Raw genomic sequence first — 15,269 nt, 5'->3', positions numbered from 1 at the left:
AAATAAATGTCTATAATAAAGAAGACACAACTCATGTTAGATATTATAATAAATTATCACATGGGCCCTTTCAGTCATTAACCTTCCGAAAGTATGTGGATTGGGGGGAAGCTGAGAAATTCTTTTCAGAACTCTACACATACCCTTTCCTGTCACACAACGGGAATTTGCTATATTTTATGTGCTAAAACGTACCACCAGAAGTTCCTAAACTTTCCACTAGTGGAATCTGGTTTACAACTTAGATGCTGAATGTATAGCAAAATTAGCAAACACTATGCCTACTTACTCAGCATATGGGTATATGTACATCAGGTGTGTGTGATAGTCTCAGCCACATTTATAATTTAAGGGCTATTTGACGGCCTGGCTAAATTTTAATGTAAAATCTAGAAATACAGACACCAAAGCATACAGAGTCTAAACTCCACTACTGATCCTGCATGTTAGATGGCAAGATACTTGTGAGCCACAGCTCAGGCAATTGCCTGTAAAATAGAAAAAAAGAGAAGGAAGTATAGGGTGCAGGAAAATGCCTTTATATGTGTTCAGAAAGAATCCTTTCTGGTTCAGACTCCTCCACATGTCCACAGGCATGTAGGGATTCTTGTACAGTGATCAGTGTTTCTCCAAAAACAAGATTTGGAAAGCAGAAATAAGAGCATAGATAGAAGCACCTATATAATAAATAAAGGAACAATACTAACCTTTACCTAAAACCTAAAGAACAAAACAACAACAACAACAACAACAACAACACCCTTATTCTTTATTTTACACAACAATAAACATTTTGCCACAATTGATCTAATTCTTTGGTAATTCCTGACGAAGTCAACTTTGCAAATGTACGTTTGGGCCACGAGTTTCAAGTGTTTCTAACTAGCTATATTGTGCTCTTGCTTTCCACAAAGTCTGTTTACCGGTACTGTAATCAATGACTTATTCGTAAATTTTTCCGTATGCCCTGTGAACTTCCCTGTTTTTAAAGATGCAATTCAGATGGCATAATTTTGTTTCCTGGAAAAATAATGAGCATTCCCTGTATTCTAAACATATACTTGCTTTGGCCAAAAATACTAAAAGTAAAACCAGTGAAATCCTGTGTCACTTGTTGAGAATTAAGGGAGACGGCTGCATTCAGTCTGTGCCACTTGGATACACAGAACAGACCCCATCATGTATAACAGTTTAATTGCTCTGGACATCTTAATCTGTTAAATGTTGTTTAGGCCTGAAATGAGGCTGTCGGTTTTAAAAGTGAAATACTCTTCTTCCTTGAAAATAATCTTGTGGCCCTAGGATCGGGGGAAGAGTTTCTTATTTCTGTTCATCAGTAAGCGATGATAACTTCTGATTGTAATGGCATGTGTAATTAATAAGGAGAAGGCAGTCTTAGAGATAGCATACATTACAGAAGTATATGACTATGTATACGAACACATCTCTAAGCCATTAAGATTCAGAGAATTAAAAAAAAAAACCCTTTATTTCAAACATGACATAAAGAGTGGTTGACATAAAAATCCATTCAGCTAAAAAATGTTATACCTAAAACAGGCCAAAGCACTAACACAATATAAATATTTATAGTCCTGCCTGATCCTTAGCCCTCAAATAGCTGTGTGATTAGATAATCACAAATGATGTTCAAAACATAAATAGCATATATTTATATATAATATAAGCATTGCATTCTTAGACAGTTATTTAACACCCTGGCATTGCATTAGGGGTGGCAATCTGCATTCACACGGATGCCTGACTAATATTAGACTTTATCCCTGTGAAGAATTTCACTACTGCCAACTGTGTCTTGGAAAATACCAGGCTGTACGTAAGGTACACAAACACCTGTGGCCGTCTGTCATAGATGATGTGATATCCATCCTCCAGGTCAGCTATGTGGCGCTGCTGTCCTTAGGCAGCATTTGACCAAGTACATAGGTCTAGGAATACATTTTGGCTACTCTGCAAATATTTCCATGTCAAGCACTATGCTGGGTCTTGGGGATACAGACATCTAGTGGGTGAAAACAGACATTGGCTCCATCCTCTGGAGATTATAGTCTAGCAAGGAAGAAGATAGACACTAACCAAATATATCAGACAACTGCACTAAAATATTAAAACTGTGGGGAGTGTTTGTCCCAGTCATGGAAGTCAGGGAAGGTATCGATGAGGGGGAGGGGGAGATGTGCTATGAGGAGTTAACTAGATGAGGAAGAAAGGGAAAAGGATACTAGGACCATGTGCAAAGGCCCTGTGGTGAGAAGGAATATGGCAACTTCTGGGATGGAGAGAAGGCCAGTGTGCCCATCGTTATCAGGCATTTAGGGGGCGTAGGGGATGGGGCACAAGAAGAGATCGGAGCATGCAGGGATCTGTAGGCCTGGATTGGAATGGGATCTTTCCTAAGAGTGTGATAAAGCCAGATCTGCTGCTGGGAAAGATCTTTTTATGGTGAATCACTTTGTGAATTGCTTTCTATGGACTGGTAGGGCTGTTCCAGCACTCTAGGTGGTTGAGCACATATACTTTCTGCCATTTGGTTAGGGGCAGTTGGTTGAACAAGCACCAGGATTGGTATGCTCTGATCATTCCTCAGGTTGCTGTTCTATCTATATAAGCCCAAGAATATGCTAATACTTTCTCAGAGCATTATTGTTCACAAAGATCAGACTTGAGGTTGTTAACTGAAAGAACACCAGGTGTGCATGGGCTTTGAACCAAATACTTACATAAAAAGTATGATCCCCGTGTTGGCCATGGCGTAGGAAAGGCCCAAGATCCCACTTCCCATGATAGCATTACTCAGGTTGAATGAAGACATTCCAAAGGAGGTGGTTCCAGGATGCTTAAAGAAAAAGGGGCACGTTTGAAGCAAATATTTGCCAAAAGGGTGACCTTTTTCAAATTATTCTTATTCTCACATTATCTTTGCTGGAGGAGATTATGGTTCGAAATTGAAGACTAAGATAAAATCACAGTGAACAAAAGCTGTTACTTCAGTAAAAGCATGTAATTTTCAATGGAATGGAATGCTTGGTTTTAGCAGGGGTCTCAGTAAAAATAAAAAATACAGGCTGAGTAACATAAAGAAAGGAAAGCATGTATGATTGCAGACTACATTTGGGTTAGAATGATTTCTCCAAAAAACAAATGAATTTCATAAATGATTTATGTAGCCATATGGCGAACAGGAAAAACAAGTCCTTATTCCAGTAAGGGCCTGAATAAACAGAGAATGTGCTGATCAAGGCTTGGAAAATTTCAGTCACATTGTTTTCCCACAGAGACCTAGGTAGATCAGACACCCTCAAGTCCTGTTTACTGCCTGAAAGCAGAGATTCACTTACATGTTCATCATCGTAATCTGCCAGCTTCTTTTCCCCCAAAAATCCATTTGTCAGGAATTTCTGACTTTCAGCATCTTCGTTAGTAAATTGACTGAATGCACATAAAAAAAAGAAATAAAGTAAAAACATCTAAGTAAATGCTCTGAATTGTACTTGTTTCGGGTGACCTAAGTAACTGGATCAGGGAGGAAAAACAAGGCGCTGAAACCTTTTCCCCCCTTCTCTTCCTTCTCTTCCTTCCCTTCCTTCCCCCCTTCTCTTCATATCAGTGGTCCCCCCAGACCAACAACTGCCCTCCACTTATGAATGTACTTTGGGAAGGAGAGATGAAGTTAGGAAAGGAGAAAATAGTTTTTCAGTTGGCACCTTTTTTTAAGCCACATTTCTTCTTCCCACATTAACTCTGCAAGAAAGAGAATGACAGCTAATGCGGTTTCCATTTAGCACCCTCATAAAGAGAGGGTACCGGAGCAGTGACTGAGTTTTCTCAACTCCTGCCCCACCATAATCAGATGATTCTCTCAATTCAGCAGATATTTGCTAAGGGCCTAGGCCTTTGATCTTCAACTCAGTCGATGCTCGGATATCCCTGTGAGAGGAACTTTCACGCCCCTACTCTGAGGATGAGGTGACCATGGCTCAGAAAAGGGAAGTACCATGCCTACACCCACTAGGCTCCAAGTCTAGGGTCTTCCATGGCGCCCTGCAGCCCCAGGCAGGGCCCTGTAGCTGGTATTTTTTCCTTTTTTTGTTTTTTTTTTTTTTTTTTGCTCCACCTGTGTATTCACCTATCCCGTGCTGGAATGTAGTTCAATGGTAGCTCTGTGTCGTGTTTGGTTTTTGTGTCTGAGTGTGAGGATTTTAACTGCTCTGGAAATACATTTGGCTTATTAGACGATGAGAAAGGAAGAAAAGCATTAAAGACACCCATGAAATTGGAAGAGCCGGGAAGGAAGCAGGACCTTAAAATGTCATGATCTGTGAACACCGTGGTGATTGTGGGCTACTTGGGCAGAGGCTGGCAACTGCACATTGCCTTCCTGTACAGGTCCCACAGTTGTCTGCCAGGCGTCTTGAGGATATAGATCTACTACCACCACGTTTCCAAAAGGCTTGACTAATAATTACAGGCGATCTGTACAAATTATCCTTTGTAATAGAAGCTAATCCTGAAAATATCTTGCGAGCAAGAGGGACAACCAGGTTCCTTTTTGAGAATGTGGAACAACGCAAAGTGTATGCAGGACCAGCTGACAAAATTACTAAGCTTTATGTGCTTTTCCAGATGCTTCCTGTGCACAAGTTAGGAACATTTCCTGGCATCCTCCTATTTCTTATAGGGAGCGTCGTGCCCTCAGATGCTGCTTTCTTTCATCCCTGCACTAACCCCCGCAACCCCCTGCTCCCTTTTGGTGCTTTATTTTAATCGTCGGTAGTTAATATACTTGCTGCGTGGAGACTGGTACCTAATGCTCATAGTTGGAAACAGACAATAAGATGAAATGGAGCCTAAAGCAGGCCTAAGGATTATAAAGCAAAAGTGTCGTCTGGATTTAAACTCTGGAATGCCAACATTCTTTTTTTTTTTTTTTTAACCTTAATCAATACATTAGAATCCTTCAGTCCAGGAGTAGTTTTTAAAATGTAAAATGTAAAAGTAAGTAAGAGTTTCTTTCTTGAGTCATTCGTAAGTTTTTATTTTGGCGTGTGATGAATTATAATAACACATGACAATATTGGATAAAATATATGAGAAATGTTTTGAACGTCTTAAATGTTTTGATACTGAACCCAGCCTGTATTGAAAACATAAGTATAATGATTTCAAATAAATGAATTGTGAACTTTTGGGAAATTAGACATATTTAGGGGAACAATCCAAACCAAATGTAAGCAAAACCCATCTTTTAAGAGTGATTGTAAAATTGCAAAATGATGACCTGTGTTTGAGTCAGGAGTTAAAAGCTAAGGCACTGTAAGTGGCCCAGAACACTCGATACAGTTTTAACAAAAGCATTCCTGCTCTTTCCATTATGGCTTTCAGAGCCCAAATCGAATGACCCTGTAGGACTGTTCTCGGGAGGGCATCCCCTTCAGCTCGGCCACCTCTGCAGAGATCACATCTATGCTCATCTTTCTCAGAAACAAGAGCCATCAGAGTTGATCAGTTTACTAAGGGTGACGAAGTGGAGGACAAAGAAACAAGGTTTACTGAGTATCAGCGATCTTTCAGGTATTCACTTCACCCCGAGAATGTTAGGTGCTGGTTTGTCATTCTGCATTTTTCACTGAGGCTTCCAGAAGATACATATCGTCTCCAAACTCAGATATCCACTCTACAGATTCCAGAGCCCTGTGTTCTGCCACATCGTGCGTTCTCAAGGGTTGCTCAACCTAGAAAACACCACGATTTGCATGTCTGTGGCCTCTCTGGTCCAACAGCATGAAAGTTTACTCCACTGGCTCCATGGAGGAAGACCAGTGCTTCCTCCTGCGGCCTTTCCTGGATGTTGTGAAATGAAATGAGCTGTCCTTGTCTAAGGATATTCTCTACCTCAGGCCGAGATTTGGTCAAAAATTTCCTTCTAAGTGTCTTAAGTCGTGCATCATTCATGTTATATACCATATGGTGAGGAGTTAGTTTACTTTATCAAATGGCTATTGTGCACGTATCACATTCCAGGCCGTGTGATTTGTGCTGGGGCCACAGAAGCCATTAGCCTGTTGTAGCAGTATAATGACGAGAGAGGGCACACAAAGGAGCCGGTGGTCACTTCCACCTCTGGACTTCATAAGAGTTCTGACTTTGAGCTGTGTCTTGAAGGATGAATGGTATCAATAGAGAGAAAGGGGCAGGTAGGTGGGTGATACTAAAAGAGGACATTCCAGGCAGATGGAGCAGAATGAGTGAAGGCACAGGGAACTGGGAGTGGCTCAACAAGGCTTCCCTACAAAAAGGGAGCAGAGCAAGAGATGAACAGGAGAGCTAGGCAAGGGACAGATCATTGCCAAGCAACGTGTAGCCCAGTCTTTGTCTTATAGCTAATGGGGAACCACTGAAAGGCTTTACCAAGGGATGGAACAGCAGTCCCTTGGCAACTGTAAAAGATGACTTTTGCAGGGATGTGAAGAGCTAGTTGGGGGAGAGCAAACTGTAAGACAGGGAGACCAACCAGCCTGTTTTAATAGGTGACAGATAAGGACCTAAAGTGAGATGGCAGTAGAATGGGTACACAGAAGTGGGTGGATTTCAAGTATTCAAAGAGGTGGAACCAACTGACTACAATCAAACATTGGATGTGTGGTTCGAGGGAAGGGACAACTCAGGGTTGTTAATCGGGGTCTTCAGATTGTGTTGCTGTATGATAGTGGTGACTTTCACTGTGTTGGGGACTCCTGGGGGAGGAGCAGGTTTGGAAGAGAATTATAGGAGTTCAATATTAGACATTACAAGTTTGACTTTATACATGAGGCAGTTCTGACATGTGAGATACCCCATACAGATGTGTAGCACACAGTTGGGTATAACGATCTGAAAGGAAGTGGAGATGTCTAACAGGCCCAAGACGTGGCACACGTTCAGTGGGTGAGACCGTGATAGTTGTGAATGAGCTTGCTCACAGGACACTTTTAGTGACCAAAGAATCCCTACAGAATTCTGGAGACGCAGCAGCATTTAAGGGGAAGTCAAAGGAAGAGGGATAGAGAAAATAGTCCAAGAGGTAAAAGAAACGGTAGGCTAATATAACTCGAAGTATCCTATATTAATGGTACAAGAATGCTATAACTTCAATTCTAAATTAGTCACACACAGTCTAAATCAGAGACACAGAATAATGATGTAACAATGAATACTTTAGGATCAGAAAGTTGATGTGTTAACATCGATGTCATTGTTATCTCTCAAATAGGTAATGAATTGAAAAACATTGTTCTCACATCCACAAACCTCTCATTTTTCCATGGAACCTGGTCATCTTTAACCCCATACCTGCTCATTGCTGCCTTTTCTAAATTTCCCATCCCAGTGTAGCCATCTTGAACACTTTCTCCACTGATGCTCTCATCATCAGGTTCGATGTTGACATTTCTCAGTTCCATGGGATCCATTTCAGCTGTCAGCGCTTCTTGTCCACACACAAGCTCCTTCAGTGTAAACAGTAGGCTGTACCTTCAGCTTAAGGTTCTTCCTCTTTGGGCTGATGTTCAGAACACTCTGTTCTGTGAGCGGAACACAAAATAAACCATTGTAATTTTCTTTAAACTAGATAAATGAATATAGAATCACCTACTTTGTGTATGGTCTCTATAAAAACATGGAAAGAAAATAAACTCCTGAAACTGTCATATAAATATGTCTGGCAAGTTTCCTTTACCCAATACAAAAAAAGGGAAAATCAAAGAGAAGAAGGAAAATCATTAATAAATTGCTCAATCAGCAGATATTTATAGAGTGCCTATGTATATCAACATGGCAAGTGTTTTACTATTCACTGTGGGAAGAAAAAAAAATAACACCTGGCTGTGATCTTCAAGAAGCTTTTCTGTTTGTAAGCAAATTGCATGGTTTAAAAGAAAGGAAAAGTGAATTGTTGACAAAGACCTAACAAAGCAGAATCTAATGGTCTGCTTGAATTTGCTAATTGGGCATGAAAGAATTAACATCACTAAAATGCTTGATAACAGGCAACACAGGATAGGAGGATCATGCTAAGGGAGCTGCTTTCCAGGCACTTGGATCATGAAGCCAAGATCTTTGAGCAAGCATCAGTCAACATCCATATAAAAATTAAAATGCATTTTAACAACAAAGAGACTCAGCTTTTAGGTTCTATTCTGCCTTTAATGCTTTGAATCCCAGCACTTTTCTTTTCTTTTCTTTTCTTTTTTTTTTTACCTCACTTTCATAGTAACATAAAAAGGGGTGGACTGGCATTGTGTTTTTAAAAAAAAAAAAAAAAAACTGTGAATCCATCATATGTTGTTGACACAATTTTTTAAGTTTTTACTATTAGAATCAGTCCATTCTTTAACTGTTTTTTTATTTTTATTTTATTTTTTTTTTTTAACGTTTATTTATTTTTGAGACAGAGAGAGACAGAGCATGAATGGGGGAGGGTCAGAGAGAGGGAGACACAGAATCTGAAACAGGCTCCAGGCTCTGAGCTGTCAGCACAGAGCCCGACGCGGGGCTCGAACTCACGGACCGCGAGATCGTGACCTGAGCCGAAGTCGGCCACTTAACCGACTGAGCCACCCAGGCGCCCCCGTCCATTCTTTAACTGTTATAGTGGGAGAAATACTATCACTCTTGGGAGGTGTTCTCAAATGTGCACTACCTATTTGGTAAGAAAATCCTGAGCACAGAAACTAACATAAAAATTGCTCAAACTCATGAAATCCATAAGTCCCCTGACAGATATAAAACAACCACATGGAAATGCCTCTGCAATCCAGTACTCTAGTAGCACATCTGTGGAAGAAACACTTGAGTTCACAACCCTAAATTACAAAAGCCACATGAAAACTCAGGAAGAACATCAGTAAGCATGAGATATAAGATTCATACTTAAGTAACTAGAGATGGCAAAGCAATTTACTTATTTCTTTTTTAATTAAAAAAATTGTTTTTCATGTTTATTTTTGAGAGAGAAAGAGAGACAGAGCAAGAGCAGGGAAGGGACAGAGAGAGAAGGAGACACAGAATCCGAAGCAGGCTCCAGGCTCTGAGCTGTCAGCACAGAGCCCGATGCGGGGCTCAAACTCACGGACCGTGAGATCATGACCTGAGCCGAAAGTCGGACGCTCAACTGACTGAGCCACCCAGGCGCCCCTGAGATGGCAAAGCAACTTAAAAGAGACTTTACAACATAATAAAAAGTAATAGGAAGATTCAAAATAAGAAACAAAATTCATAAAATAAGAACATTGTAAAAGATCAGGCTTATTTGAAAAAGAGCCAAAAAGGAATTCTAAAAAAAAAAAAAAAAAAAAGTCATTGAAATAAAGAGAACTCAGCTGAAGGGAGAGTCATGAAACTGGAAGATAGGTCCGTGGAAGTCACTCAAATCATATCACAAATAGGTAAAGACAAATACAAAGTTAAGAGACATGGTGGGGGGAAGCAAGAATAAGAAATCTAACATATTCTTTTTTTTAAATTTTTTTTCAACGTTTATTTATTTTTGAGACAGAGAGAGACAGAACATGAACGGGGGGAGAGTCAGAGAGAGATGGAGACACAGAATCAGAAGCAGGCTCCAGGTTCTGAGCTGTCAGCACAGAGCCTGACGCAGGGCTCAAACTCACGGACTGTGAGATCAGGACCTGAGCCGAAGTCAGACGCTCAACCGACTGAGCCACCCAGGTGCCCCGAAATTTAACATATTCTAATAGCTCTCCTAATATGAGAAACATGTAAGGCCAGGGAGAAACAAAATAGAAAGACATAATGGAAGAGAATTGTCCAGAACCAAAAAAAAGATAGTAGCTCTCAGGATTAAGAAAAAAAAAAACCACATAGTGTATGTATTTTAAGTAGAAGAAAGAAAAATGAATATATTCATGAACATGAGGTAGTGTGTGTGTGTGTGTGTATATAATAACAAATGAAAAATTATAAAAAACTATAAAAGTCAAAGAAAGAAGGGAAGACATGTGTATGGTTAAAGAAAAAAAATAGAAACTTGTATTAAATGAGTAAAAAAAGTTTCTCACCCATCACACAGACCAGTTTCGCTTGAGAGCAAGAACCATTAATGACCGTTTCTATTTTTAGTTCTTTATATAAAGTTAGTCCTTCTAAATTATTCACTAAAACCTCTGAGCTGGTTTATCAATTCTAGACTCGTGCATATGACGGATGAGGAAATTAGCGTACTTCTTTCTATCCATCCTCTCACGCACTTCTAATTGTTGTGGTTAATGAAATGCTTTTTATAATATTGAGACTCATAATATTTTCATATTATTCTGTAAAACAACTAAGTCTCGTAATTTTCTGTAGGTTGTTTTGAACACTAAAAACCAACAATCAGCATTTACAACATTATGATTGTGTTAATACTATGCTCCAAAGAACCAGTGGTATATTTGACAGCATAATAAATGATATAGAAGTCGTCTGTGATTAAAACTTTGAAAGTGAATTTTTCATCACTGTTACTTTCTGAATGGTCTCCTCCTCCACACTCTGGGTCTCACTGAGCTGCCAATGTCCTCTGAACACCATTCTATCTTCTTTCTTCAGTTCATTTTGCATCGTGCTGGAATCCACCTTGATTGACTCCTCTTACACAGTGTGTCCATGTTTGTAAACAGAATTTCTGAGTTGTTTCACATTGGAAAAATGACTTGGCTTTGCCCTCAGACTTGGTCTGAAGAAGTATTAAGTAGAAAAACAGTTTATTTTGTTAAGTTTTTATTTAAATTCCAGTGAGTTAACCTACAATGTAAATATTAGTTTCAGGTGCAGAATTTAGTGATTCAACACTTCCATACAATACTTGGTGCTCATCACAAGTGCACTCCTTCATCCCCATCACCTGTTTCACCCATGCCCCCACCACTTCTCCTCTGATAACCATCAGTTTGTTCTCTATAGTTAAGTCTGTTTCTTGGTTTGCTTTCTTCTTTTTCCTCCTTTGCTCGTTTGTTTTGTTTCTTAAATTCCACATATGAGTGAAATCATGTGACTTTCTCTGACTGACTTATTTCTCTTAGCATGATACTCCCTAGCTCCCTCCATGTCCTTGCAAATGACAAGATTTCATTCTTTTTATGGCTGAGTAGTATTCTACTATATAACACACATTACTTTTAAGCTATATCTATTTTATTTATTTTTAATTTAATTTTTTAATGTTTATTTTGAGAGAGAGCGAGACAGATACACTGCAAGTAGGTAAGGGGCAGAGAGAGGAGACACAGAATCTGAAGCAGGCTCCAGGCTCCAAGGTGTCAGCACAGAGCCCAATGCAGGGCTCGAACCCACAAACTGTGAGATCATGACCTGAGCCAAAGTCAGATGCCCAACCGACTGAGCCACCCAGGTGCCCCCTATTTTACTTCTTGACCTGTCCACTAACTATTTTTCACAGTCATGTTTTGAGTTTATAATAACTTGGTTTTGAACTTCTCCCTCTTTTTTTCATCCTATCTTTTTATATTTGTTTTACAGGTGCAATATTTCCTCAAATCTTTCTAAGGACATTGATTGGAAGTTTTCAAAAGCTTCTTTTGCTCCTTAAATTTATGTATTTTTTTTTTCTGGAGTTAATTCTGTTTGTTCAACTTGGTCCTTCTCTTGCTTGCTGGTTTTCCTTAAATTCTTAGTGACCTTAGGTTGTCTATCTTTGTGAATGAAGGGGATGTGGGTTAACTTAGGTAGTACTTGAGGTTGCTCTTAAATCTTGCAGGTTTCATTGATGGGTTGCTCTCTTGTAGGTCCTGTAAGTGGCTTCTCTGCAGATGTCTGTGTATGGAGCATCCCCTGAGAACCCCACTCCCAGCCACGGGGGGCACTCTAGGAGAGGTTTCTGTGGGAGCAAAATGCTGTCATGTGTTTTCCTCGTGGATGGAGCTTCCATTCCCGCTTGTAACTCCTCTCTGTCTGCTGTGGAGGCCCTAGTGTCTTCTGTAAAGGCCCTAGATCACAGCCTTATCCTTTGAGCGAAGGCGGCAGCCCAAATGGGCTAAAATGTCCAGATCGAGGTTCATTGGTGACCCCCTGGTCAGTGGTTGCCAGTGATCCACACCTTCTCTTCATATACGTTGATTTAACTTGGAGCTGCTGCCAGGCTTATTCTGGGGGAAAAAAGCCCACTTACCCTGGTTTACCCTGGCTTCCTTCTCTCTTTCACAGACTTTTCCAGTGAAAAATACCTGCTCTCTGCCTTCGAAGAATGCTTCCAAACTTGTGTTTATTAATGACACTGATATTTTTTGGAACTTCTTGGTTTTTTTCTTTTAAAAAGTATTTTGCTTAACACTTCATTGCTTAAATTTCTCAACATTAGGTCCTAAACCCCCCAGTCTTCCAATCTACTCCCAAGACTTCATATCCCAAGGACTGCTCAAGTGACATCCTTATCCAGGCCTCTCTTCTCCTCTCCAGCTGCACATGTCCAGTGTCCTAACTGATGTATATACTTGGATATCTCAAAGGCAGTTTAAATTCCATGTGACCCAAATCTAACTTGTAACAGTGTCCTCTTCTTCCGATGTTTCCTAACCGGAGAATATCGTTACCATTTATCAAGTTACTCAAACCGGAAGCATGAGTCTTCTCTTAAAAGTTTTCCTACCTTACCCCCCACATCCAGTCCTTTTTAAAGTCTGGTTGATTTTACACCTAGTCAGAGTATTTCTCAAGTTAGTCTACTACTCTCTATTTCTGCCATCAGTCATGTCCAAGCTACCATCATTTCTTCTGCTGTCAACTGTAACAGTCCTAATCCCTGTCCTTGAACCCTCTCTTGCCTCTCCTCTCCCTCAATTTGCTTTTCACACAAAAACGAGAGTGACCTTTTAAAAACAAAACCTGGATCATATTTATTTGCTTAAAACCCTTTCCTGTCCCCCCCCCCCCCCTTGTTCTTAGGAGAAAATCTAAATTCTCAACATGGTTCTGCAGGGTTCACCCTCTTTTCTGGTTCCCTCTCCTCCCCACCTCGGTGTTCTAGCTTCATCAGCCCTGGTGCAGTTGCAGGAACTCAACAGGTTCTCTACCGCCTCAGGCCGTTTGCACAGCTGAGTCACGGTACCTGGAATGCACTGTATTCTGTGCTTTAGTCAACCCCTCTAGGGGGTTCCCAGAATATATGTGGCAGTAGGCCTGGGGGCTTCAGTTAAATTCCATTTCATTGCATATTTATTCAAAGGAACCTCACTGATTTTATTCATATTAAGCTAACCTGATATAAAAAAGTATATAAAATGCGGCAGTACTTACCACATGCCGACACTGTTATAGAGCTTCATATCTATTAACAAGGAACAGAAACTCTGGCTCTGATGATAAATATAACCGGGCATAAATCTTGGCCGAAGTAACTAACTTCTGACATTTGCGTCTTCCCGTATGTAAAATGAGGGTAATATTATTTACCACAAAGCAGTGCTATCAGGATTTAGGAGATATCATGCTCCTCAAAGTTTGGCACGGAGTAGTAGTAAATTCCTGTTCTTTCTTTTAATAATCAGAATTTAATTGCTATTTTTATCAGCATGCCAACATATATAGCATCTTATATGTATATCTACAGTTTTCATAAAAGAGGACTTTAGAGTTCTCCAAACTCAGAAAAAATGTAAGCAAGGTAGGTATCCTTAAAAATATGGGAATCGAGACTTAATCTCGTGCTGTTTGTACCATATATAAATCATTACATTCTCTTTTGAAGATGAGATAATATAGCCCATGAAGTATGAATTAGTGGTTTAAGATTTTGGCCCCTAATCCTGATTTTGGTCCTGGCGAAGGGATATCTTCTCATAAAAGCTGGAACACATCTTCCTATCTCATATCTTTAGCTCTAAAGATTGTATGACTGGCCACTCAAGGAAACAGCCAAGAGCAAAATTTAAAAAGAATTAGAACATGAGAAACTAAATATTCTGCATCATGTGCCTGTAGCAGAAAGTACATACTTTGAAACACTCAGTGCATAATTATTAAAGTTTACTAACATGATTATACTTCAGTGTGGAAGTATTTTACAGATGGTATTTATTCATTCAACAAATATTGAGAATGAAATGTGGGCCAGAAACTCTGAAAGATAAAGCACGACTAAGACAGAATTGCTGTAGCTGATGAACTGTTTAGTAGAAAAAACAGATTTTGAACTATTAAAACATAATTTACATTTTCACTTTTTCTCTAAATAGCTACTTCTCGAACAATCAATGAATCATTGCATGGGCAGACCAGAAAAGAATGATGTTGGCATATACCTTGATTGAAAAATATAATATATGTAATATACTATATACGGTACATTATATGTGACATTAAAATAGAATAAAATGTTCATAGACACACATTCTCCTGCCCCCATCTCAGTACACAGCACTGTCATTAACCCAATTGCTCACAAGAAGAATCTGGCTATAACAGGTATTGACACCTCTCATTCTCTATCCTGAATCTTTCTATCCATGTCCAATCTATCACCAAGTCCTATCAATCCTTCTTTCAAAATTAAAAAAAAAACGATTTTTTTCATTACTCATTAGAATCAAGTCAAATTTCCTACTACGTTACAGAGATCTGCCTACTTGAACACACATGTTGCTCTTTAGGCCCAAATTGAACGATACCTCCCTTCATTCCCTGGGCCCTTTTCATTTCTCCTTGCCACCTCGGGACCTTTTAACATGCTGTTCTTTCCACCTGGAATGTTCTTTCCCACATTCTTAAACCCAGGTGTCTGCCAAAGTTAAAAGAATCTGGAAATCTTTAAATGTGGTCAGAGAGGCCTGCCATCTAAACTAGATCCCTGTTATACGCTCTTGTGGTAGGTTCTCCTTTCCTTCACCTACTTATCACACTTTGCACTTACGTTTTATGTGATTCTTTGATAAAGAACCGTCTGTTCCACTAAGTGGCGAGCTTCATGAAAGTGGGAACAGCGTGGGGAACCTACGTATTCCCAGCACATGTGGCACCGTGCCTCGTATTATATCCTCCTAAGGCCATTGCAACCGTATATGCTCTCCTTCATAGTTACAAGTATGCATTCTTGCTACCCCTTTACAGGTTAATATTTCAAAGTGGCATGGAAGTGTTTCCCTCTGGTCATCACGAGAAAGAACAGCATCGTTGCACAAAGAATGTTCAAAATTATTCTAAAAGAAAAATCAAATTTGGTTTGACAGAACTTTCTGTAGTCTAGCTTTGCTCCTCAA

At 39.7% G+C, this 15,269-nt stretch overlaps 1 protein-coding gene across 2 annotated transcripts in view; it reads right to left on the bottom strand.

Annotated features, from left to right (window-relative positions):
* The window catches only part of SLC38A4 (solute carrier family 38 member 4), a 71,606-nt gene that overhangs the window by 22,774 nt on the left and 33,563 nt on the right, over window positions 1–15,269 (bottom strand). For both annotated transcript variants that reach the window (XM_019419129.2, XM_019419128.2), the window contains exons 2-4: window positions 7,351–7,580; window positions 3,360–3,450; window positions 2,742–2,857 (exon numbers count right to left, since the gene is read on the bottom strand). In XM_019419129.2, the coding sequence (XP_019274674.1) occupies window positions 2,742–2,857; window positions 3,360–3,450; window positions 7,351–7,469 (326 nt within the window). In that variant the 5' untranslated portion in view covers window positions 7,470–7,580. The remainder of the gene's footprint in view (window positions 1–2,741; window positions 2,858–3,359; window positions 3,451–7,350; window positions 7,581–15,269) is intronic.

The sequence above is a fragment of the Panthera pardus genome, unplaced genomic scaffold (genome assembly GCF_024362965.1).
Source record: "Panthera pardus isolate Hobbes unplaced genomic scaffold, ASM2436296v1 HiC_scaffold_6, whole genome shotgun sequence".
Taxonomy (NCBI): domain Eukaryota; kingdom Metazoa; phylum Chordata; class Mammalia; order Carnivora; family Felidae; genus Panthera; species Panthera pardus.
The sequence above is the reverse complement of the archived record's forward strand: the minus strand, read 5'-3'. Positions and strand labels throughout refer to the sequence as shown.